This window comes from Terrapene carolina, unplaced genomic scaffold (assembly GCF_002925995.2).
Source record: "Terrapene carolina triunguis isolate 2854851 unplaced genomic scaffold, T_m_triunguis-2.0 Scaffold130, whole genome shotgun sequence".
Classification (NCBI taxonomy): Eukaryota; Metazoa; Chordata; order Testudines; family Emydidae; genus Terrapene; species Terrapene triunguis.
In genome coordinates this window covers 38,942,702-38,967,268 of record NW_020664481.1, presented here as the reverse complement: position 1 = coordinate 38,967,268, position 24,567 = coordinate 38,942,702, and the positions used below count along the sequence as shown (strand labels likewise).

The window sequence follows — 24,567 nt, the reverse complement described above, 5'->3', positions numbered from 1 at the left end:
TCTTGACCAGCTCTACTTTAGAGTATTAGTTTTTTAGAAGTCTAAATCCTTTTGCTGCAACACCAGAGCATGTTGCCTTCTAAGGCCACTGGTTAACAATAGGGTGATGGTAGGCAAGAGGCCTATGCCAATTTAGCCAATACCTTGCCCTCAAGACAGTATAATTCTGCAACCTCTGCAGCATCTGGTGTTCAGAATTTCCTCCCAAGCCCAGGTGTTCTGCATAGCGGTCACCAGTTTTACAGTTGTACCTTGATGAATGAGCTGATAAAAGGCATGCTGCCCATTAGTTCCAGGTTCACCCCACACAATAGGGCCAGTATTGTAGTCCACACGAGTGCCTTTCTTGGTGATGTATTTCCCATTAGATTCCATGTCACCCTACAAGCAATGAGGTTAGAAGTTTATAATCAGATATACCCTATGGGTTTTTTTGTTCTTGCGGAGTCCTCTATTAGGCCTGTAACAACTTCTCCATTTACTTTATCTTTATCAATTTTAAACATGTTAAAGTTAGTAGTTTAGTTTGCTGACATCAGGAAGGTTGGGATGCTAACGAAATCTGTGCTGAGACAGGGTTTTTATGAGCCTCTCTATTGATGGTTGTGAATACAGCCAATAGTTGTATTGCTGTCGGTTACCAAGATAGTATTCTTCCTGAGAACCCTCCAAAAATGCCATTATATTAGGTATGCAGTGTTTTAGCAATGTCAATCCCAAGCTATTAAAAAGACAAGATGGTTGAGGCTATATTTTTTTATTGGACCAAACTTCTGCTGGTGAAAGACAAGCTTTCAAGCTACAGAGTTCGTCAAGTCTGGGAAAGGTACTCTAACACAGCTAAATACTACATGGAACAGTTAGTTTAGCATAAGTAGTTAACACATATTCTAAGGGACCATTCCAGGTGAAGTAGCCTGTTCTATTATGCTCCAGTGATCATCATAAAAAAAAAAAAAAAAAAAAAAAAAAAAAAACAGATTCTTTACCTTAACAAGCCAAGTGCACCCTGACCTCAAAAGGCCGTGAACTATCTATGCACAGACTTAGACAACCTTCCGTACAAGCTGAGCCTTACCTGCTGGAAGTAAGCAGCAAAGCGGTGCATGTACTGGTCATATGGCAGGAGTGCATGGGTTTCACAGCCATAAAAGTTTATATACCAGACACCCAGCATGGCCAGCAGAACTGGCACATTCTTTTCCAGTGGAGCAGTGTGGAAGTGGTTGTCCTATGTAGGAAAGAAAAAAACTACAGTGACCAAAGAAATTTACTTCCTTCTGAGTTTGGTCCAATTGTCCCCCAAATTGAAGAGTGGCAATAAAAACCGATCTAAGACTGGGAAGGATGGGGTGAGCTCCAACAGAAAGTGTTTTCAAAGCAGTGGAAACAATAAGGAGCTTGGGGAAGACAGGTACTTTTCCACAGGTGATCTTTAAAGTTTGTCACCACCAGCAGTCTTAATAGCAACATTGTACCAAGTTAATGGGAACAATATTTAACAAGCATTGGCATACTCACCATCCAGTGGGCTCCTGCAAGCAGTTTCTCAAAGTTGTCAAAACCTAACAAAAAAAAGTGCATTTTAACCATCACAGCTTACACATGGTTTCCTTGGAAGATAAGGCCTCAACACAGCCTAGATTCTTGTACACTAAGATTTCCTTTCATTAGTGAAATTTTGAGTTGGAAAGCTGCATTTCTACTACATTTTATATCTTCGGCTCTATCTGTGCCCCCTAGGTTGGGATGTACTTAATTTTGAGTAAGTCTTGGCTTTAAAATTTCAGGGCTCAACTTCAGTAAGTTTTTATACTTTAACCTTAGCCTGAAAGCCGAATGAGACAGAATAAGTAACACAGGGAAATGTACACAAAGGCAGCATCTGAATTACTACAGCATAGCTTTCTGATCAGTCTCTGAATTAATGAGACACATGGTTCACCCTAGAAAAAAATTGGAGAGCTTTATCAATAATTTGCCTAGCTTGGTTTGTTTATATATTATATATATAAAAAAAAATACACACACACACAGTCCTATCATTATGGTCCTTAACCAGCACTGCTCATCAGTGCACATTAGAAAAACTGGTGCCTTAATCACCCCCAACTACACTACAGAATTGATAAACCTGTCCCTCTTCCGTATAAAATTTTGAGGAGGAGGAAATTGAACTAGTGATAAAAGCAGTAACTCTGTACAGAGCTGCTTTTGTAGACTACTGGATCAAGAGCAAATAGTGCAGCTAAATCAGTATGCCAGCAATGTTTATTTAAAAGCAGACTTAGGCAGCGCCCTTCTGCCTGAGCAACCCATCTGCCACTTAGTTAGAATGGAAGAAATCCATTTAGTTTTACACAGCAAAGTAGTATTTCACACACTGCAACTCCCAATGCTCAATCTCAAAAGCACAAGTCTATTTCCTCATTGCCTCATCAGTGTCCAGGAAATTTTAGTTGTCATTTAGAAAATGAAATAAAAAATGACTGACTTTGCACAGAAGTCAAAAATATTTTTGACCATGCAAGTGGCCAAGATGCATGGTTGGCCATTTTGTCAAAGGCAAATTTGTGGGTGCAATTTCAGAAGTTGAGATGTGCTACTGAAATCCAAAGAGCCAAGTTATCTATTTCACTATAGGTCATTTTAGCATATTCAGTGTGTGTAAGTCTCACTGCTGATCATGCAAGCCATGTTGAGTATTTTTATATAATATGGATACATACCAACATGCAGAGCAATGGAGAGACCAATGGCTGACCACAATGAGTAACGGCCACCAACCCACTGCAAATAAAAGTTTGTTTTAGATAGCAGTAACCTTATATGAGGATTCTGTGTTTAAACATATGGCAACAAGTTCTACTAACTCCTCTCATACTGCACTCTTTAGTTTGCCAAATTCAGTTTTGGCAAATTCAGTTTTGCTCTTCAGAGCACAAGTTTTTATTTTAATACAATATGGAGATTTGTCTTTTTCCTTGTTCTGCACACCCATACCAGACCATCTCTGGGAATGGGTTTAGTTTAACTGGTAGAACAGAGCCAGAAGATGCTTACACTTTTTATGGGTTCCAGAATAAGCTACCTTAAGTGTTCAAACCAAAATGTAGTTTCATGTCATTTTTACAGAATCACTTTTTGGCAATGTGGGGCTGTGTCCATTGCCTATGAAGGACTATCAGTTTGGTTATATGGGGGGGGAGGGGGGAGGGAAGAGAAGAGAAAGGGATTTCTTTAATAAAATCTTAAATATCAGAAGTGAAAACAAGCCATTCCGTAAAATAATTCTAGAGTGGCTCAGTGATCTGATTGGTGAATATGCTTGGTATGTTTTATGTGCATCCATTAGGAGGCAAATGTGTTTGGAGGCGGTCAGCCAGTGAGATCAAAGCTTGTGGTCCAGGGAGCTGGCAGATCACCTGGTACTGGCTCCTACCTCACTTCCAGCTGCTATCCTGAATCAAAGGCAGCTAAATATGCTTAACTGCTGTCCTAATATTACTTTTGCTTACAAGTAATTCTTGTGTCAACTACAGCAATGTGAAGGCATTGCAAATGGGAGAGGCGGTGTGCCACAAAACATTGACAAGTTGGCCAGGCTACGAAACTGTTCAAGAATTCTTGTTATAAGGGTTAAACCAACCTGAAGGTTAAATAGCTTTCATGGTTTCAATAACAGCATATTTAAAATTAGGTTTTAAAGTTCTTGTCAGGCATGTAACAAGGAGCAATATAGTGATCTGTCTGATGTTTTCAGGCATAGGTCAGATATATTTATTTTTCACAAGGTTTGAGTGAAGGTTCACTGTACTTACAATTTGAGTCCATTACTAAATATCAGGTCAGATTCTGGGATATTTGACCTTTACTGATCTAAATTATACAGTAGAGTGCAACAGTCAAATGTCACAGCTTATAATAACTACTTGTAAGACCTACTCTGGGAGCAATGAGCTATCTCCTGTTACTCAACAGCTGTCTAGACAGCACTGCCTACAGAAAGCTCCTCTTCTGACCTTTGATAGGGAGACATTAAACTGAATGGCTAAAATTGATATATTTCACTACTTTGACATGTTCCCTCAATTTCTTCTAATATTATTGTCTTAAAGCACTAGTGGGTTTATTTTAGCACCTCCATATTTTTTTTCCAGGATTTTGACCTTTTAATTTGGCTTTTCTGAAGCAGGTTAAGTTATTCTAACAGTTAGCATCTATTGCTTAGTGTTAAACATTTACTTACATCCCAAAACTCAAACATATTCTCAGTGTCAATTCCAAAGTCTTTAACTTTAGGCTAGAATAAAAAATAAAATGGATAAATACATTCGTATTAGAGAACTCAGACATCATAAACAGCAACTCCAGGATGCTTATGTAGCTAAAGTTATAGTTAGCTTAAAGATACTAGTTCCTATATAACTAAAGCACACACACAAAACATCTCCCTGACTTCATACTCTGGGTCAGAAGTTTAAAGCCTCCACCAGAAAATAAGCCATGATTGATCCTTCATTCCTCCTGGTCAATGTACCATCTGTCAGTGGTCCCAAAACAAGAAGTTAAATTTAGTGGTGTAAATTGATCAGAAAATTTGTAAATGGCAAGTAGTGTAATGAACCAACATGGCATTCAGTGTTGTCCAAAATGAATAGTTTGCATGCAGCAGGGCCAGAATGGAGAATGGGATAGGAGAAAGGAACTTTAAATCAACTTGCAGAAGGCTTTGAGGTAAATGCAGACCTCATCTTATTATAGATGTTCTTACTAATTTGCTTTAGTTTTTTACACTACAGCCCTGTTATGCATGCAAATTTTCACTGTACATACCCACCAAATGCCAAGACTATGTGTTACACTACTTACACCCAACAGCTTACTTTCATCATTGCAGAACTCAGCCCAAAGGTTTAAATGGTGTTTAAAACCCACTTAACATCAGGACTTTACCCAAGAGTACATAACTAGTTAAGCAAGACATGGCACCCTTTGTTAATAATGGGGCTACCATTTGAACTGTAAATCAGAAAATGATATGGAGTAGAGATTTTTACAAATTTGATCTAAAAGAAAAGCATAAGTATATAAAGCAGATCTGAGCAACATTTCCCATCCTAAATAAGCCATCCTTTGAAGGCCCTTTGGAGACTGGATTTTCCCATAATCCACTATTGGGAATATTATTCTCTCTTGTACCTGAAATTGCAAGAAGACTCCCTTTCCAAGAGCAAAATGATCTTGAAAGCATGAGGGATTGTTTTCACACCTATACGTTTCCACACCTTACAGGGTTTTAATTAAGTCCATTGTTAGAACCTACAGCATAGGTCTAAACAAAGTGTTATACTTACACCATTGGTAGACAAGGCGACAAAATGCTTGGCCACAGCAGAAGGCTTTAATAAAATAAAAATATAAAATAGTTAAACACAACACTGCTAAATATTTTGCATTGCTGATCAGCCATGAAGCTGGTTTATGTGTGCTGACACAATGACGACTGTTCTTTTAATATTTGCTACTGCTGGCATTAAGAAAACATTGTTGATTGTTGCTATTCATGTATATTTGCTCTGTCTGTGAACTTTACTATCATGAATACAGACATTGTAAGAGATTCAGTAGCATGTGTGTCTGACCCAACTGTAGGCAAGGTTCAAAGATAGTTTAGGTCTTCTTATAGCAAATATCCTGGAGCAACATACTCAACCTTCAGGACAAGGTGCTGAACAGGTCTGTCTACATCAACCCTTGCTGACCAGGTTTTGGGGCAGCCTGAGTTTGATATTATGTTACAAAGATACTCCTGGCTATCATCAAAAGGTCAGAAATCCTTGCCTTGGTTCTTTAATGGATCAACCCCAAGTGACAGGCTTGAAATTCAGCACCTGACTTAGAGATTCAGGTTAAGTATTTCGGTATTTCTGGACTAAGAGGTGCTGTTATATGAATAGTTTACAGGAGAAATGCTCTCAGACCCTGATCTTGAAAAGTAAATATAGTCACTCTAGTGGGAGTGGGTTAGAGATTGCTTCTTTAGTTAAAAATAAGACTTGCATTTCAAAGTATGAGTGGTAGGAGAATGAGGGAAGGAGTGAGATGCCAGAGTATGAACTGAAGACCTCTATTCACAATTCGGACATCTGCTGCAGCAGCCTCCATCTATTGCTTCAACTATAACTGTGTGTAGCTTTGAATGTTTTGCCAAGTACTGGCAGGCCAGTCCACGTAGGCTAGCATCTCCTCAAGTTTCCTCCACCTCACAGAAGTCTGGCAGTTGTACCATATTTAAGGTGGTTCTGAGATACAGGCTACAATCTATTCAAGTACTTTTATACAAAGGATTTTAGGTGCAACTCAAACATTTGTCTTAACACCTAAGTGGCTTCATCACTGATTAAGATTAGACATGCAACCAGTAACTTTAGTGGTAATGGAATTTAGTTTAATGTGACAGATCCAACATTTGCCAACGTTTATAGCATGTGTTTGGGCAGCTGTTGGCTCTGCTCCAGAGCTTGCTTAGAACAGACATGGGGAAGCTCTGTTATGTATTCCATTATGTAATTTAAGCATATTACACTTACATCATTAGCAGAACGAAGAAGCCACTCTCTGGCCGTTTCTGCATTGGTAATAGTTTCTTGGGTGGTGAAAGTCTGCAAAGCAGAAAAGAGATCTTTTAATACAGTCACATTCACAGAAAGTACATGAAGCCTGTATGGTGTTTAAGGAATGCAAGACAAAGTTAGGCTACCAAAACATCAAGTTGTTCCAGACAGTCAGAGCAGAGTAACCCTAAATTTATATAACAGACACCAGCAGCTTGATTTCAAGGAAAAGTTCACCCACTGTGCATGCACACAGACAGATGTTCAGATATTAGTATTTCTAGGTGTACACCTAATTTCACATTAACATTGGTCTGAGGACACAAGGAATATTAAGGATTTTTCTTTGGCAGGTACATAGTTTTAGCTCATATAATTGATATTTGAAGGAGGGCATAAACTGTTTGGACTATAATTTCCACTCTAAGACTAGTGTTGACTTCTAACTAGAAACTTAAATTGGGAAAACCATGTAGTTAGATTGTTAGCTCTATTTGTTTTCATTCCCACTTCTCACATTTGGGACAGTCTATTCTATTTAGTTTCTGCTAAGACTCTTGCCACAACTTCATTTTGCTGATTAAAGAAAACATGTTCCTGCTTTATGAAGTGTGCAAACAAGGTCAGTCATGCAATTCTTCTAGGATCAGCTTCAGCCATTCTGATTTACTCAACCATCACAATATAGCTTTAAGGATGAACATTACATTCATTCTACTCCCATCCATCTCCAAAATTATTTTGTTATAGAACACACATTTGTTAAGAAAATAAAAAAAATACCATTCATGCCCTTCCAAATATATCCAATTATCTAACTACAATCTAGCAAATAAACTGAACTGTTACTCTTTCAATCTGGCAATATTTTGAGCCTAAAACTGTGATGATTGAACTCAATTACTCACAAAACAATGCTAGTGGTCATTTTGAAGTTTCCTTCTTACCCCATACATTAGTTGCTGGTTTATGTTACTGCCAAAATGAGATAATGAGCAATACAAGCAAAGCAAGGTCAGCATTACACACATGGGAATTTGTTAGGGATTGTGCCTTTAAAACCAAGGGGGTTCTGCTGTGCTTTAGAAATGAAGAACCACAGTCATACAACTATGAAGTTTTTGTCTCCAACTTCCTCAGGCAAGACATAAGCCAGTATATGTTTTAGTTAGCATTCCCCAAAGACCCTCCCAGCCAAGATGTTCCTGAATTAAGGCAAACCATCCTAAAGCAGCATTCTAGAAATGCAGTTAGAGTATGTTTATATTCAAGTGTAAAACTGAAATTGTACAGAATGCTTACAGATTGACAAAATATTATGCTGGCAATTTGTAGCTTCTACAATGTTTACTGTGATCAAGAAATTTAACATTTTGAGTTCTTTGGGGCACAGACTTGTCCATTTTGTGTTTGTACAGAGCTTAGCACAGCAGGGTCTGGTTCTGAGGGACTATTACAATACAAAAAAGTAATGTAGAACAGCTATTGTGACAAATGTTACAGAATGCTACTTAAATAAGATCTCACTAGTATACTGTACTTTGTGAAGGATCTATTGTATATACAATTAAGGAGTAAAACTAAGTTTTAACAAATAGGAAAAATGCATCAGAAATATGGGGAAAATGCTAAACCTGATCTTGAATTTTAAAGAACTAGCCACATGACATCACAAATTCCATCTATGGGATATGAACACATGGAGACAAGACTCTTTGGGTATGGCTCAATGAAATATTGGTTTTGGACAAAAAAAAATCACATTATTCAAACATCTGGAGAAGTTAATATTTTCATAGAATTGTAGGACTGGAAGGGACCTCAAGAGGTCTTCTAGTTCAGTCCCCTGCACTCAAGGCAGGACTAAGTATTATCTAGATCATACCTGACAGGTGCCAGTCTAACCTGCTCTGAACCTCCAATTACAGATTCCACAACCTCCCTAGGCAATTTATTCCAGTGTTTAACTATCATGACAGTTAGGAAGTTTTTCCTAATGTCCAAACACCACCTCCCTTGCTGCAATTTTTATATATTGAGTGATCTCCATTTTGGCCATTTACAAGTTGAGAAAGTCACCCACTAGTGTTAATATTTGCTATACCTTAGATGCAATGACGAAGAGTGTTGTCTCAGGGTTAAGCTCAGCCACGGTTTTGGCTATATGAGTACCATCAATGTTGGATACAAACCAGACACGAGGGCCTCCCTTGGAATATGGTTTCAGGGCTTCAGTCACCATAACAGGGCCCTGGAAAGCAACAATATAGTTAGGTTGTAACATCTTTGCTGCACGTGTGCACACCAAAAAAACCCCAGAAAGTTATGCAGAAGTCAGTACTTGAGAGCTTACCAAGTCTGAGCCACCAATCCCAATATTGACCACATCGGTAATTGCCTTTCCAGTGTAGCCTTTCCATTCTCCACTACGAACTTTCTGCAGTTTAAATACACCAATGAACATACACAGATTTCAATTAAGGTTAAGTTACAATGACTACAATATCAAGACTGTCATTTATATATAGAGTAGGTTCACAAATACTCCTCAGAGAATCTCCCAAAAGGTTCTCCTTTTAAACAAACAAATACACAGCCAAAAAGAAAATCCATAAGACAACAAAAAAGGATTTAGAGAGTTTTTAATAAAAAGGCTTGATCATTGTCGACACAAATATACCGACTTATAAAGGGCAAAGGTCAACCTTTACATATGCACATACTCCCCTCACTCAACTCCAACTGGAGCGGTACATTTTTCACAAGACTGAATAGGGCCCTTACTGTAGAGCAGTGACTAATGTTAAAGCTTCATACAGGCCAGTGATTTCCTCATACCACAGCCAAAGTACTGCATACTAATACCAGTGCATAAGTTTACAAGAACAGAATAAAAGACCAGGATAACCCTTCCTCTGTTCCATCATGGCAATTACAATAAATATGAATGTTAAAGAGGAGGAATATCAAAGGAGCAACCCAAATTAAAAATCTATATAATATCAAGAGATGAGTCTGAGCGATTAAATTCTGGTTTGCATTTGAACTTAAATTCAGAGGCGTTTGGATCTGAAGTTCTGCATTGGGCCTCTAATTAAAATAAGTAAGTTTCGCTAGATATAATAGAACACTTGTTCTAAAAAGTATCATGGGTATACAAGATCTATGTCTAAACAAAATATTCAAAGGTTTTCCATTGTACACAGGTCTTGTATTAAGAGAATCAGTTCTGTGCTTCAGCCTTACTCTTGTTGGTCTGCCAGCTACTGAAAGTCTTGAATAAAAGCTGTCAAACTAGTAGAATACCAAAATACCAACCTGCATTTGCCCATCATCCACCATCTGTGCATTAATCCCACTCATTGCACAGAGGTAAGCTTGCAAACATGAGCCACATCCACTACCTCGGAGAGCTGAAAATGTTACCCACTTCTAAAGCTAATCTGATTGCAGAAAAGAAATAATCATCTGAGCTCCAATTATTTTAATACTTTCTCCCCAGACATGCTTTGTTATGATAGAATGATTCTTTACTGAAGAAAGCTTGTAGATGTACAGTCATGTAACAACTTATAACAATCTTATAACAATCTTAGCTACAGGGTACTTAAGCGAAAAAAAACAAACAAAACAAAAAAACCTCTTAAAAAAGCCTCTTAAAACCATGTAAAAGAACCATATTTTTAGCCTAATAGATAAGGCTTAATCAAGCACCCTTTAGTTTCCACCAACACAGGGAAGATTAGAATGATGTTTAAACATTATTATTTGTCACTCAGACAGGGGCTCTGGTCTGCAAGCAAAGTGCCCAATTGCTAGCTCTGAATATTGAAGTCCTTACCTGCAATACAGGTATGGCACAGACAGCAGTAGATGCTTCCCCACACTATACCACCAGTACATTTTAATCCTGACCAGGAGGGAGAACTTCTAGGGGATAAAAGACTGTTGAGCTTCTACAGCTCATTCTGTTCTTAACTGTGGGCTGAGGCTGCCAACAAAAGATGCCAATTAGTGTCAGTTATTTTGGTTTGGGCACTTCTCCACTGGGAACTGGATCTACTCCAAACTCATTTCACATAGGCCACCCAGCAGTCATCAGGCAAGGGTAACTTTTGGTCACTACCATCTGGGCAGGATTTACAACTGACAGTCTCATAAGCAAAGGTTTACCCCATTGTCATCCCTGTACCTCACTGACGTGTTTGTTATGTATTGGCAGGTTTAAGATACATAGAACCATGTATATTGATCAGCCCTTATCAAGCATTTGAGTTTGGCATTCAGGCATATGAAATTCATCCAAAACTTAAGCAAATACCCAGTTTGTTCTCCATGTTTGTTCCTAGCCAACTGTTCTTAAATCAAAGAATTGTCACTATAAAAGTGAGTGTCTAGAACTAGTTTGACAGACATCTACATTTTAAAGATTGTAATGTACTAAACCAATGACAATAGTCATTTATGATTTGAGAGCAGAAGGTGCAAGGTTTAGACTAGCCGGGGGCAGACCAAAGAATTCTCACACTGAAGTTGCAAACAAACAGAGCTGACTCTTACATATGCCTTATGCAAGACCTTGAGATGCTTAAAAAAAAAAAAAAAAAAGCTACATGATTAGAAGACCATGGAAAGAATCCAAGACACCTTCTACAATACACTGTAGAATTGTTGGAGCACCTGCCAAGTGAGCTGGGAGCCTCCTGACTGCACTCACATTAGCAAATAATGACTAAGGAGGAAGTCCTTCTAGACAAACATTTCGACAGTAAATGACATACAACCAAGTGATTAATTAGTAAGGGGAGGGAGAAGTCATTAGGTGTTTGGTGCCTAGTTGTCATTTGTGCCCAATATTTATATGACTGGAACTCACAAGTTATGAAGAGGAGGGAAAAATATTACTTTAAACAAAAAAGTTTGCATTTAAACTCAGGAAAGTGTTTTTCTAGCAAGTCTTGTTGAGAAAAAAGTAACCATTCCTGGAAGACAGGTACATATATGGATCTGTTTTGTTCATCCAGCTACTACTGTCCCTCATTCAGACTAGTTAGGTACTGTAGTAGTCCATATTATAAGTGCAACAACACAGTTATGCAAAGTAAACAGGTCAAATCAATTAACTGAGGACTTTATACCTGACAGAAGTGTTTCATCTTGTCCAACACCTTGTTAACTTCTGGGACTACATCTTTGCCATCCACGAATATTGGAACATTGGAGCGATTCCTCAGGGCAATATGAAGCACAGCCCGATTCTGAAACAAGAAGGCATGGGAGACAAACACCATAAAATATTAACAGAGGCCGTTTGGCAGTGTAGATACACCAAACACAGCACCCAGAAGGCAGCAGTATAGCATTAAAGGCTATGTGGCCTGCCTATCTAAGGATCGCTCAGACTATTAACTTGAAAGTCTTCTATGACCAGTAGCCTGCATCTCTCTCTCTCTCACTATTTCTAACATGCTCACTGTGGTATCTAAGCACCTGATCAGTTTGACAGAGTTGGTGGAAAACTGTCCAAGACATTTCTAGAAAAGTAAAGTATGTAGTATGCATATTAGGCAAACATTAATAGATTGTTGTGAGAGGTAATGAATTTGAAATTGTAGTTAAAGCTTGATCTTTTGATAAGTAATTTTAATACATTTGCAATTCATACTTCTGCAGTAAGCCTAATGAGTTCAGTAGAAATTATGGTCTTCAGGATTGAAGATAGTTTTATGATCAACTCCTAATTATATTCAGTAACTCAAGGGAGTTATGTACTTTAGCAGTTTCTCAACAACTGCAGCAGTAACAGCCCCTTCAATACAAAGGAAAAGATAAATAAGCATATATAAGTAGCAGCCACGTGACAGGGAAAGGTGATAAGCATGTTCTTCTATTCCACTACTATCAGTGACGGGCCCCAAATACTTGTGTGCTATGTTAGAATTCTAGGGTAGTGCCAAATTCTAATCTCAGATGCACCACACCCCTGCTTATATCAGAGGCCAGAATTTGAGTCACCATCTGCAGTGATGTGTTTGTTGCTGCTGTAATCTAGGGTGGAGGATTTACAGTTAAATAATTCACCTGGTCTGTCTCACTGTTCTTTGCTACAATGGAAAGAGCATTGTGAGGCAAAGCCAACAAGGAAGATATGAACCGCCAACGTTTATGGGTTAAATTACAGTACTCAATCCAAACTAAGCTTTGGTGGCTGCTGGGTCAGAAGACTCAGGAGCTTCCTGAGCTATACAGTTATGAAGATGCACCCTGTTTTTAAATTGGGGATGAAGGACGGTCCTGGTCACTCTCCACCATGGAATCAAATATATTAGTACTTGAACTGATTTCTACTTATTTTTATCTTAAAACTTTTCAAATTGATAAATACTGCATTTGAAGAGATTTATTACTGCTGCAGTGACCATTAAACAGTAGTTTACCATCCAAGTTGTAACTTATCTGGGATGTACACCTGGCATGGCTATGCATGGGTGCACTAAATAGGACTTTTGCATACATGCACACCAGACAGCCAATGCCTCCAGCATCAAAATATAGATCAGCCTTAAGTGTGGTCAACAGCTTGTTTAGATTTAGAATGTTCTCTAAATTAGATTACAAGTCAATTCTGAATCTTTATTGCTTTGGACATGTTAAAAGGGATACCATCAAACAGAAAAAATATTTAAGTAATCAGGACACTTCTGATTTAAAAAATTATTTGACATGATGTTCTGCTTGGCCAGATGGAGTGTAAATTAAACACAGATCTGATTACAGGTCAACCTTCTGATATAGTTCTGCTAACTGTAAAGGAGAGCTAGGAATCTCATAAATGCAAGTGTTCCTGGACTCTTAAGAGTCACCAGAGGTGATTTTTTGTAGCACTACCTCTTTCCATAGCAGCCCTTGAAGTAGGGAGTAAGTATTGGAGGCCAAGCAGGGAACAAAGTCCACTCCTTCGAAATAATGTTAGCTTAGGATAGAGTTCTCTGGTGAACAGTTATCTTGACTGGTATATTGTTCCAAGGCAGGGAAGAGAGCAGCCTCATAAGGAGTAGTTAAAATGGGCTACCTTGTAATAAGCCAGACTCTATGCCAGATTGAGCCACCAAGGGAGGTAGAACCTCACCACCCACCCCTCACACCAGGGGTCGGCAACGTTTGGCACGCGGCTCGCCAGGGTAAGCACCCTAGCGGGCCGGGCCAGTTTATCTACCTGCTGGCATGGCAGGTTCAGCTGATCGCGGCCCCCACTGGCTGCAGTTCGCCGTCCTGGGCCAATGGGGGCGGCAAGAAGCAGCGCGGGCGAAGAATGTGCTGGCTGTGGCTTCCCGCCGCCCCCATTGGCCCAGGACAGCGAACCGCGGCCAGTGGGGGCCGCGATCGGCCGAACCTGCCATGCCAGCAGGTAGATAAACTGGCCCGGCCCGCTAGGGTGCTTACCCTGGCGAGCTACGTGCCAAACGTTGCCGACCCCTGCCTCACACCAAACCCCAGATAGTTAATAAAAATCAAGAGCTAAATGGGGCAGAGCTGTGCCCTGCTCAGCTAAGATAGTCTTAGAAAGCAGGGTGCTCCCACCTGGGGCTGGGTGACTGCACATGGGAGGTATGAACAATCACTGTGACTGCACTGACTTTGAAACTCTGAAGGAAAAAAAATAGTAATTTCATTCTGAACCAGTGAACTCTTCCAAGCATTGTTTCTGGATTACTGATCAGAATTAAAAGAAGAGGTTTGATTGGCACAAAGACCCAATTTTCAGACAGTTGAAATTTGAGGTCTGCACATATGCAATTGCAAGTACAAACTGGCTAAATTCCTATTTCTGGGTCCAAACACAGACTTCAGCTTTCTGAAGAAAAGTTAGGTTTTTATAATGGTCTGTAGTCATTCTAGCCACTGAAGTTTTAACTGCTTGCCTTAAAAAAAAAAAAAAAAGGGCAACAATTTTATCTCCAGCTAAGGCTTTATTTTACTTTTGTCCTTTAAATGCAAGGGATTAAAACAAAAAGGGAGGGAAACTGCCTTTCCAATGCTGCTTTATCAGAACACGTCAAAACACCTCTACAAACACTCAATACTCACAAGCAAAACATAATACAACTGCTGAGCTCTTCAAAGCAAAGGGTTTAACAGCGTCTCTGCAAGTTCACAGTCAATAAAAACAAGCAAATAACTTTCATCAGAAAAGCTCTACAATGTGAAAGGACCTTTAATATTTAAGACAACCCGCTTGGTTGAGCTACACTGTAGAGCATGCAGATTTTCTTCCATTCTCAATTTAAAAAAGATGAGCAGCTACTTAATTTGTTGTATCAAACCTAACTAAAGTCCTATGCAGCACACATCACCAACTTTGAGCAAGTGTGTTCTAATAAAGGAGAATCTGGATACAGTGATCGCTTTCAGACCTAGAAAAAAGGGAAGGTATTTGTACTCTTGATGCAATAGGTGGCTAGTTCCCAAAAAAAAAAAAAAGGGTTTATAACTGTCACTGATAAGTATCCTCAACAGCACAAAGCAGAAGTTCTTACTAGAAATTCTTGTATCATTTGCCAAGCATCACCACGACTGGTCTTAAGCAGAAGCAAAAGGAAGTGGCCCCTTAGATCCAATACCCTGCCCCATGTAAGGTATCAGCTCTGTAATTCATCAGTTGGTCCCATTTCCCTTCTCCAGCAGAATGCCTTCAGAACCGGGCCAATGTGGGAAACAACTTCTGGCCCAGTTTCCTCCACTTCCAGCAGCTTGGGGCCCAGTAAATTGTAAGGCTGGTCTCCAGCTCTCCACCCCACCTCAGTTGCCATTGATATCACTGCTTGTTTTTGTCTTCTCCCCAGAGCTTGTGTGTATGGTGATGTACATGAGCAAAGAAATAAATACTACCACCACATTTAATAGTTCAATGCATCACAAGTAGCCATATGGTAGTAATTTCCAGCCCCACACCCCTCCAGCATAAATATGCATAACCTAGGTCAGTGTTCTCAACCAGGGGATGTGTACCCCTAGCTCTTCCAGCAGGTACATCAACTCATCTAGATATTTGCCTAGTTTTACAAGAGGCTATATAAAAAGCACTAGTGCAGTCAGTGCAAACTAAAATTTCATACAATGACTTGTTTATACTGCTCTATATACACTGAAATGCAAGTACAATATTTATATTCCAATTGATTTATTTTTTAGTTGTATAGTAAAAATGAGAAAGTAAACCTTTTTTCAGTAATAGTGTGCTGTGACACTTCTGTATTTGTGTCTGATTTTGTAAGCAAGTAGTATAAGTGAGGTGTAACTTGGGGGTATGCAAGACAAATTTGACTCCTGAAAGGGGTACAGTAGTCTGGAAAGGTTGAGAGCTACTGACCTAGGTGACATAGCCACAGACAGAAATAACCTTACCTCAGTGAAGTTGATCTTCTCTCCACTGAACATTTGCTCCCTAGCATTTTCGACACCTCTTGACTTTGCCTGAGAAGGGTAAAAATATATCATTCACTTAAGGGTAGAAGTAACTAGCCCCTTCCAGGTAGGCCCAACTGCATTAGAAAGGCAAGAATTTCTTCCATAAAATAAACTTGCTACAACAACAAAAGTTATATTGGCTGCCAGTAGTTTACAGCTGTAAGAGTTCGTTCTCCTATTTTAAAGGAGATTGGTTAGAGGGTGTTCCTTCACTGAGGGGAGAGTGGTATAGGTGAAACTGACAAAACAATCTCAACTTTTTTAAATTACTCAGTTTCATCTTGTCAAGATCAGCAATACACCAGTCAATAGCCGATTTATTTATTTTAATAAACAGAAAATTGATTGAAAGTAATTTTTTTACTGCTGGCCCAAATTTCTGCTAGTACTTCCAAATACGATGCAGCACAGATACAAGACTGTCTTGGTCTTTCATCTAACTAAGTAGCCAGGGAGGATGGTAAATTTGGACATCACACTGAATTGAGGTTATCCAGGCAAATCTTTTCAGAAATGGCAGTACTGAAGCTTTCAGATGACTATTTAAGCAACAAAAGAGGTTTCATGCATCACTTTTAAATTGCAGATGTAATTCTGTTAAGGACTTGACACTTGTACTAATTTAGTTTGATTCCTTTTTTATAATGTAAAAAAAAGTTTGTTGCTGAAAAGACCTGCACTGATCTTTAAAGCATCTGATTGACGGGGGAAACATTTTTGGCTCCACCAACAGATATTTCATTACATCAGAACGGACCAATTGTTATATGGTTAATGCCAGCATGTAGACAGGGCTGTGGTGGTACTTGGAGCCAGCTCTCAGATATACTCCCCCACCAGATTGTACAATAGCCCTCTGCTAGTGTTCTGCAGCTAGGGAGCGGACAACAGCCATCTTTCATGGCATAATCTTCCCATTCTCAATTCCATGAGGAGTCCCATCTTATATTAATGCAGACCTCATCAGTATTGTTTTATGTTGGTTGCTCTGCTGCACAGCCAAACCCCTCCTGAGGTGGGGCTTGGGGCCAGCGAGGCGGCTTTGGTAGAATAGCTCCTGACAGTCACGCTGCCTTGGGGGCAGAAAGCAAAGCTGTGAAGATACCTGCAGACCATCCTAGGGGCTTCATGGGCTGAATGCCTACCAAATCCTTGTGAATGTGGGAAAGAACTTCAGCCCAGCTCTCAAGAGTATTTAGTTTCCCAATACCCTGAATGATCTGGACCAGGGGTCAGCAACCTTTCAGAAGTGGTGTGCCGAGTCTTCATTTATTCACTCTAATTTAAGGTTTCGCGTGCCAGTAATACATTTTAACATTTTTAGAAGGTCTCTTTCTATAAGTCTATCATATAGAACTAAACTATTGTTGTATGTTAAGTAAATAAGGTTTTTTAAATGTTTAAGAAGCTTCATTTACAATTAAATTAAAATGCAGAGCCGCCCGGACCGATGGCCAGGACCTGGGCAGTGTGAGTGCCTCTAAAAATCAGCTCACGTGCCGCTTTCAGCACACGTGCCATAGGTTGCCTACCCCGATCTGGACCTTCGTGTCCTGTGCTAGAACACACTGTGCCAGGAAGGATTTAGCGCCTCATTTTTCTACAACTTGTTTTCACCTTTTATTAGATCAGGGTGAACATAAGGAATTACCAGGTCTATCAGCATCTTCATGATCTCTTCTGTAACAAGGTTCTTCGAATAATCCAGCAAGATATCCCCATGATCAGTATTCAGAGTCACACTGCCAACAGAGACGGTTTGTTAAATTGCAAGTTCCTACAGAGCTCTTGTTTTAAGCATGCAAGTAATGAGAGATTACCCAAATAATTTGAACCCCAAACATACCAAAGCTAGTAAGAATAGCCCAAAGGGCAGTTTTGCCCAACAGGTTTCATAAGACGATTTACTAGATACTAAACTATTTTTTAATTTGACTATAATATTCCAACAAGTTAAACTATAGTGTCCATTTTCTACTTGAAGAAAGTAAATAGAAACAATCATTGACATTTATGCCAGTCATTTCAATAAATGCAACAAGATGAAAACAATCAAGTATTCATATTCATCCCAGCATGAAAGTATGACAAAAGCAAGTATGCTTAAAAAAAAAAAAAAAAATCTATTACAACTCCAAGTATAAAAAAAAAATGCACTCTGCTCCATTCAGTATTCCCATTTGTGAGTTGTGTAATCTAATCCTCACTGTCCCAGTGGAGCTCTCCAAATTTAACTAATCCTTGTTTGAAGAACAGTCTAAATCTCAGAAGATCAGCATTTTTAGCCTTAGATCTGTTGAAGGCTGCAACATGAAGATGTGTTTATTAGAAGTAACATCAAGACAAATCATGTATTGCCATGCATGAGTCTTCTTGGAAGATGGTCTACTTAATTAGCCCCTCGCTATAGTAGGAAGCTCTAATTATGCCATACCGCTCAAAGCAACAGAATCCTCCAGTCATATACACATCTTAATTTTCTTTGCACTGAGGACTACTTTCACAGCACACTCTTCTCCTCTGGAGGCAAAACTCAAAACAGTTTCCTATAGCTCATTCCAACACTATAGCAAACCGAGTCTCTGCCCAAGGAATCTTGCCCCCCCTAGGCTATACTATTTTTCTTTTGCTCCAGGTGCTGTGCACCCACAAGTCCCACTGAAGTCAATAGAAGCTGCAGGTACTCAACACCTCAACATGGATTCTGATCCTGAGTTCACTATTATCTCCTTTGTCTTTCTGCAGCAAGCTTCCCTTCCCCAGTGTCTGAACACAATTTACACACTATTTTGGAGTACACAGCTGTGCTAGGAATTTAACAAGAGCAATAGCCCCTAGCCCAAATTTGATGTGACACAACAAGGAAGGGCCACAAATAGGGAGGGTGGATCAAGATGGGGAGACGAAGGACTAGGGTTATTATTGTAACATCAGTATCTCAGTTAGGCATGTACATCTGGGTCCATTAATTTAGTTTTTTTGTTTCTTTTCCCCCCCTAATCCTAGCAGAACTAAGATTACTGGACAGATTTGAATGGGGAGAGGAAGATATTTTGGCAAAAAGGTTTAGGGTACCATCAAAGAGAACAACAGGCAGGCATCAGAAAAGCAAATAGTAAGACTAGTACAATTCTTTTTCCACTTCAAATACAGCATACTAGTGTGATCAGCCTGTTCTACCACATCTTATATACTTTTCTAACGCTGGGTCTATGTTTCCAGTTTCCTCAGGTTAAGTATGCTTTTACTCTTGGGCCTGGTCACCAGCGGGTTTGTTTGTTTTTTATATACACACACACTGTGGACTATTTTGATTAGGAAGTGTTACTTCCCAGCACTAAAAGTAATAACTGCATCTATTCTAAGGGCCAAAGAATGGGACCCCATTTGCTAGGCACTGTATAAACACAATAATAGACAGATCCTGCCCTCAAAGAGCTTACAATCTAAATTGACAAGACAGAGTGGGGGAAGGGTATAGAACACAAGCAGAGTGAACAACGTGATGGCAGCAAGCATCATTAGTTTCACATTTTATTTTGATGGGGGGAAGTTGGAGTGGATCAGCTAAATGGAAAGAAAAGTGAAAGGAGAGGAAACATTGAAGGGAAGTGGGGAGAGGAAGACAGGCAAGGGGAGAACAGAGTAAGAGGGGCATGTGTGGGTGAAGCGGAGGTGATGCAACTGTGAGGGAGAAGGGTCAAAAAAGCAGCCAGTCAGCGCAGGGCAGAGAGTCCAGTCAAAACTGTAGAAAGTTCTCTGCATGTCTGAAGAGTCCCTGCTTTGGCTGCTGCTACAGCTGCTCCTTCCAACTGGAGTCTCTGGATAGTTTTTCCTCTACACTTTTAGATATACAACCCCTAGTGTGGCTGCAGTTATACTGGTATAAAGGTTCTTATACCAATATAGCTTGCTATAAGCACCTTTATACTGATAAAGCTTGCTATACTTGTATAGGCACCTTTTAATCATTTAACTACATCCATATTAGGGGTTGTACAGTTCTAAACAGATTGAGCTAAAGTAGTATAACACCCGTTGAGACAAGCTCTTTAAGAAGCTACATTTTATATAGGTTTGTCACATTTTTAAATTGATACTAAATCCCTTAATGCACCTGAAGTTTGAACCTACTTTACTAATGAAATATCATACCCTTTAGTATATGAATAGCTTTTTCCTCATTTTGAGGAATTCTAAGAACAATCCCAGACTACAATTAAGCACAAGGAAGTTAGCAACAGAGGCTATAATCTATTCCATGTATGGTAAATTTTACCTTAACTTCACATTTTTGAAACTTGGGCTTCATGCGTCTTATGTTCAGACGAATGAAGGGGAACTTCCCAACTTATCTTCTATAAGAGAGATGATCTGATCATTGTAGCCGCTGTGGGCTACCACAACAAATCTAACTACCACCCACACCTCATCTGGAGTATGAATGGGTACAATGTAATTTTATTTTAAACTCTTACTTCTAGAGTCACATACTCTTCTTAAGCAGCAACAAAGAGTCCTGTGGTACCTTATAGACTAACAGATGTATTGGAGCATAAGCTTTCGTGGGTGAATACCCACTTAGTCAGAAGAAACCCAAAAAACCCATAGATCAATAATGTTCTGCTACAGTGCACATTCTGCAATGCGGCACCCACGTGAAAACAATGGACTTGTCACGTAAGCCACATCCACACTTAAGTGATGTAACAGTTTCCTGTAAAGCCATTACCGTGGTACCATACAGAATATTGGTCCCCCCTACAATGTTAAATATATTAAGAAGCCATTTGCAACCTTGAATCCATCACTGCTCAAATTCCCAGGCGACATGTAATGCTTCCCTCCCACACACACACACACACACACACGCGCTGTTAGCCTGGAGGCTCTCTGTTCCTTTCTGACATAGACCTTACTACATCATTTATGTCTTTGTAACTGCCAAGCTATATTACAGCAACGCACTCTACTTAGGGCTATCTTTGAGAAGCACTCAAACTTCAGCTGGTGCAGAATGTAGTGGTCTTTCCTGAGTGGGACAATCTGTTACGAGCACATACCAGCACTGCATACGCTGCACTGGCTATTTGCTTCTGAAAAGCTTGCGATATCTATGGATTTATGATTTGCTGGGGTTACGCTGCTGCCAGCAGTTTTGGTGCTGAACCCTCCACAGCTGATGGTCAGGTATTCTTAGTGGACAACCCATGCTTCTGGAATCTGCTTCTTCAGTCAGTATGCCAGAACTAGAGATTGAATTTCAAGGAGCAGTCAACTATAATCCAGGTGATGATTAACTGCTCCCAGCATTTGTCAGAAGACTTATGCATTTTTTATTTAAGAGTTCAAATTCATGTGACATTGTGGGACGTGTTCACTCTTGCCTCCAACTATGAAGTATGCCAAACTAATTGGCAAATGGGACCTTTCCTCAGGCAGGTGTGTGGCAAAGGAGGAGTATTATCCATTGATGAATGTAACAAACAGGATAACACAGAATGTCTGTGAATATTAGGCATGCAAAGTAAGAGTGAAATAATAGGTGTTCTAGACTTTAAGAGGATGTACATTTTATTGATAATCTCATTTCAACTTTATCTTAATTAGTCACACCTATAGACATCCCTGCCCGCCTCTCAACAAAAAAAGAAGCTATCAAATTCAGTCCCTAATGCTGTATTAGAGACAGGGAAACCTTGCAAGCCAGAATTTGATTTCTCTGCTACAAAGAAACTGAAATATTTGTTTTAAAAACTTACAGACTTTAGAGTACAAGGTGGCACAATCTTGTTACCAGGGTCATAGGACAACCATTACACAAAAATGAGGATTTAAAAATATTCTTTCATCAGTATAGAGGAAGTAGGCATGCAAGAAAGCTTAGACACTAATGTGGAGAAATATACATCTTGGTCTTTAACGTACTCTTTAAAATACCTAGGCAGTTCATAAAGTGTGAAGCCCCTTTTCCAAGATGATACCAACAGTTGCATCCATCTCCCACCCAAGTGATGCCGGACAGGGAATTATCTGTACACCAGAAGGCAAAAGCTTAGGGTATCTATATCTACACCGTGATCTACAGCCATCTGAAGAAGCCCAATAATAACGATTTAGCACATGTGTATGTTAATGAATTCTAATCACTCCTGCTAGCCAGGGGTAATCTTGGCTCCATTCGACCGAGAGGCTGAGCAGCGTTAAACACGGTCTGTGCCGAACCTTGTGCTTCCCCTTCCTGTGTCACAATCCCGTGTCGCTGTTGCAATGTGCTTTGAGTAACCATGTGGGGAGCAAAGGCGCTGGGGGCAGTGCTAGGCTTTGCTCAGGGCCAGCCGGGGCACCCTGCTGGCTCTGGGGGCCGTTCAGCGCCCTCTTGTCGCGGGGCTCACCATGACTAAGCACGCTGATGCGAGAGGCCGAGACACGACGGACCCACAATGCCACTCTCCCCGCCGCAGCCCGCGCCGTGCTTCCCAGCACGTACCGTGCCGCAAGGATGAGTCAAGGGCAGGCGGGCAGCCGCCGAGCCAGGGGGCTCTGCAGGAGCAGCGCCCAGAGAGCACCACCAGCTCGGGGGGAGACTCCCCCGGCCCCTCCGCGCTGCACTCCCCGGGCGGGCGGGCACCCGGGGGAACGGGCCATTGGGGCCAACCCGGGTCAGCCGGTGGGGAGACGGCGCCCCGGGGCGGCTTTCGCTCCCTTGCGGCCCTACTCGGGCAGGTGGCAGAGCCCGGGAAAGGGCTTCCGCAAAGCCTCCCCGCGGGCCCCTGGCGGCGCTGCGCGGCCCGGGCCAGGCACCGCCGCCTGCAGCCCTGGGAGCGGGGGGCTGGGAAGGCCCCTGCAGCAGCCCCGGCCCCGCTGCCCTGGGAGGGGACTGGGCCGGGGCGGAGCCGCTGGGCGCGCCCGCGGGCTCACCTGAACCTCTCGAAGCGGTCCTTGTCGGCCTCGAAGAGTTGCCTCAGGACGAGCTTGGCGCCGTTCGCCTTGTACCACTCGGCGAGCTTCCTGAAGGCGGGGTCGCTGGACAGGGCCATGGTGCTGGCAGATGGCGATGCGGCGGGCAGAGCGGTGCTGCTGGGGACCGGCGCTTTATAACGGCAAACCCGCCCCTCCAGTGCCGGCCCCGCCCCGGCCTCAAAGCCCGGCCCCTTGGCGAGCCGCGCCCGGCCTGGGCTCCGGGGTGCGCTTACACGCGGCTGCGGCCCCCGAGAGGCTGTGATTGGCCTGTGGACGGGGGTCCGCCCGAGCCCATGGCCAGCCTGGGCAGGGGGCTGGAGCCGAGCCGTCACAGCGCTCCCTTGGGCGGCGGGCTAACGCCTCTCCCGTTCACAGCCCCCCCGGGACATCCTGCAGGTGCGATCCCGCCCACCCACGGCTGGCCATGAGCGCCTGGCCTACGGGGCAGCTTGCACTGGGAAGCATCAAACTGTGCCCTGCGGCCTGTGTGAGCTTCATACCGTCCCCGAGCCGCAAGGCGCCGCCGCTCCCTCCTCTCTGGCGCTCCTTCTGCCTTGTATCGAAGTAGATTTAGCTCTGCGGGGAAGAGACTAGAGGCGCGGTGTTTGTACAGGACCTGGCACAGTGACAGTGGGACCTCCCTTCGGACTGGGATCTTTGGATCAGAGGCGGATTTACCATGAAACAGTGTGGTGGCATGGGGCCCCAATGACAGCCCCCCCAAAATGCAGGACAAATCTCATCTGACAACCTGCCCCCGAGTCCTGGCTGGCGGTGCAGCAGGGCCCAGGCAGGCACCTGCATTCCGTGGCTGATGGCCCCATGCTGCTCCCAGAAGTGGCCGGCTGCTGGCATGTCTCTGCGTGTCATTTAATTATACCATATTTTCCTGAGTCATGCTGAGCACACCACTTTATTCACTGTAAAATGTTACCATTTAAATTAGAGGTGAAATACTAATCAAAGGGAGCATGCATGTAGATTACTTTTTCAGGCTTTTGCAAAACCTATGTCAATTTAGCAATTAGCCTTATTTGTTTTTAATTCGGTACTACCCTCCACAGCACAAACCCAACACTAATAAGGGTGCCCTGTGATAGTTATCTTTAATGTGTGAATTGTCACAGGAACAAATGGCTAATGACCTTTAGCCACAGGGGAACAAAACCCTCAGAAATCTATGTAGCCCCACAAGCATGTGCCAGTGTTCCCTTGTGCATTTCCAGCAGCTGTACAGGTTACAAAGGGGTCCCTCGGCACAGGCAGATGTCATTGCGAGGTATTTAGCACTGTGATCTACCCATGCATGGTTTCCAGAAGAAAAGCTCCAGAAATAATAGCTGGATTTGACAGGATGGGGTTTCCCAACCGTTCAGGGGCCATCAGTGACACCCATATCCCAGTACTTTGCTCACCAAAAGGGGCAAGCAAGTATGTGAACCAAAAAGGTTACTATTCTCTTGTTCTGCAAAACTTAGTGCACCACAGAGGCAGATTGATTAATAAAAACATAGGAAAC

At 41.6% G+C, this 24,567-nt stretch overlaps 1 protein-coding gene across 1 annotated transcript in view; it reads right to left on the bottom strand.

The window, feature by feature from the left end:
• GPI (glucose-6-phosphate isomerase) overlaps positions 1–23,144 on the bottom strand; it is a 28,829-nt gene extending 5,685 nt beyond the window's left edge. The window contains exons 1-13 of the mRNA XM_024195876.3: positions 23,007–23,144; positions 17,737–17,827; positions 16,023–16,091; positions 11,756–11,875; positions 8,971–9,054; positions 8,722–8,868; positions 6,594–6,665; positions 5,358–5,402; positions 4,250–4,303; positions 2,730–2,790; positions 1,522–1,565; positions 1,079–1,231; positions 252–381 (exon numbers count right to left, since the gene is read on the bottom strand). Of these exons, the coding sequence (XP_024051644.2) occupies positions 252–381; positions 1,079–1,231; positions 1,522–1,565; positions 2,730–2,790; positions 4,250–4,303; positions 5,358–5,402; positions 6,594–6,665; positions 8,722–8,868; positions 8,971–9,054; positions 11,756–11,875; positions 16,023–16,091; positions 17,737–17,827; positions 23,007–23,125 (1,189 nt within the window). The 5' untranslated portion in view covers positions 23,126–23,144. The remainder of the gene's footprint in view (positions 1–251; positions 382–1,078; positions 1,232–1,521; positions 1,566–2,729; positions 2,791–4,249; positions 4,304–5,357; positions 5,403–6,593; positions 6,666–8,721; positions 8,869–8,970; positions 9,055–11,755; positions 11,876–16,022; positions 16,092–17,736; positions 17,828–23,006) is intronic.
• Positions 23,145–24,567: the final 1,423 nt, after the last annotated feature.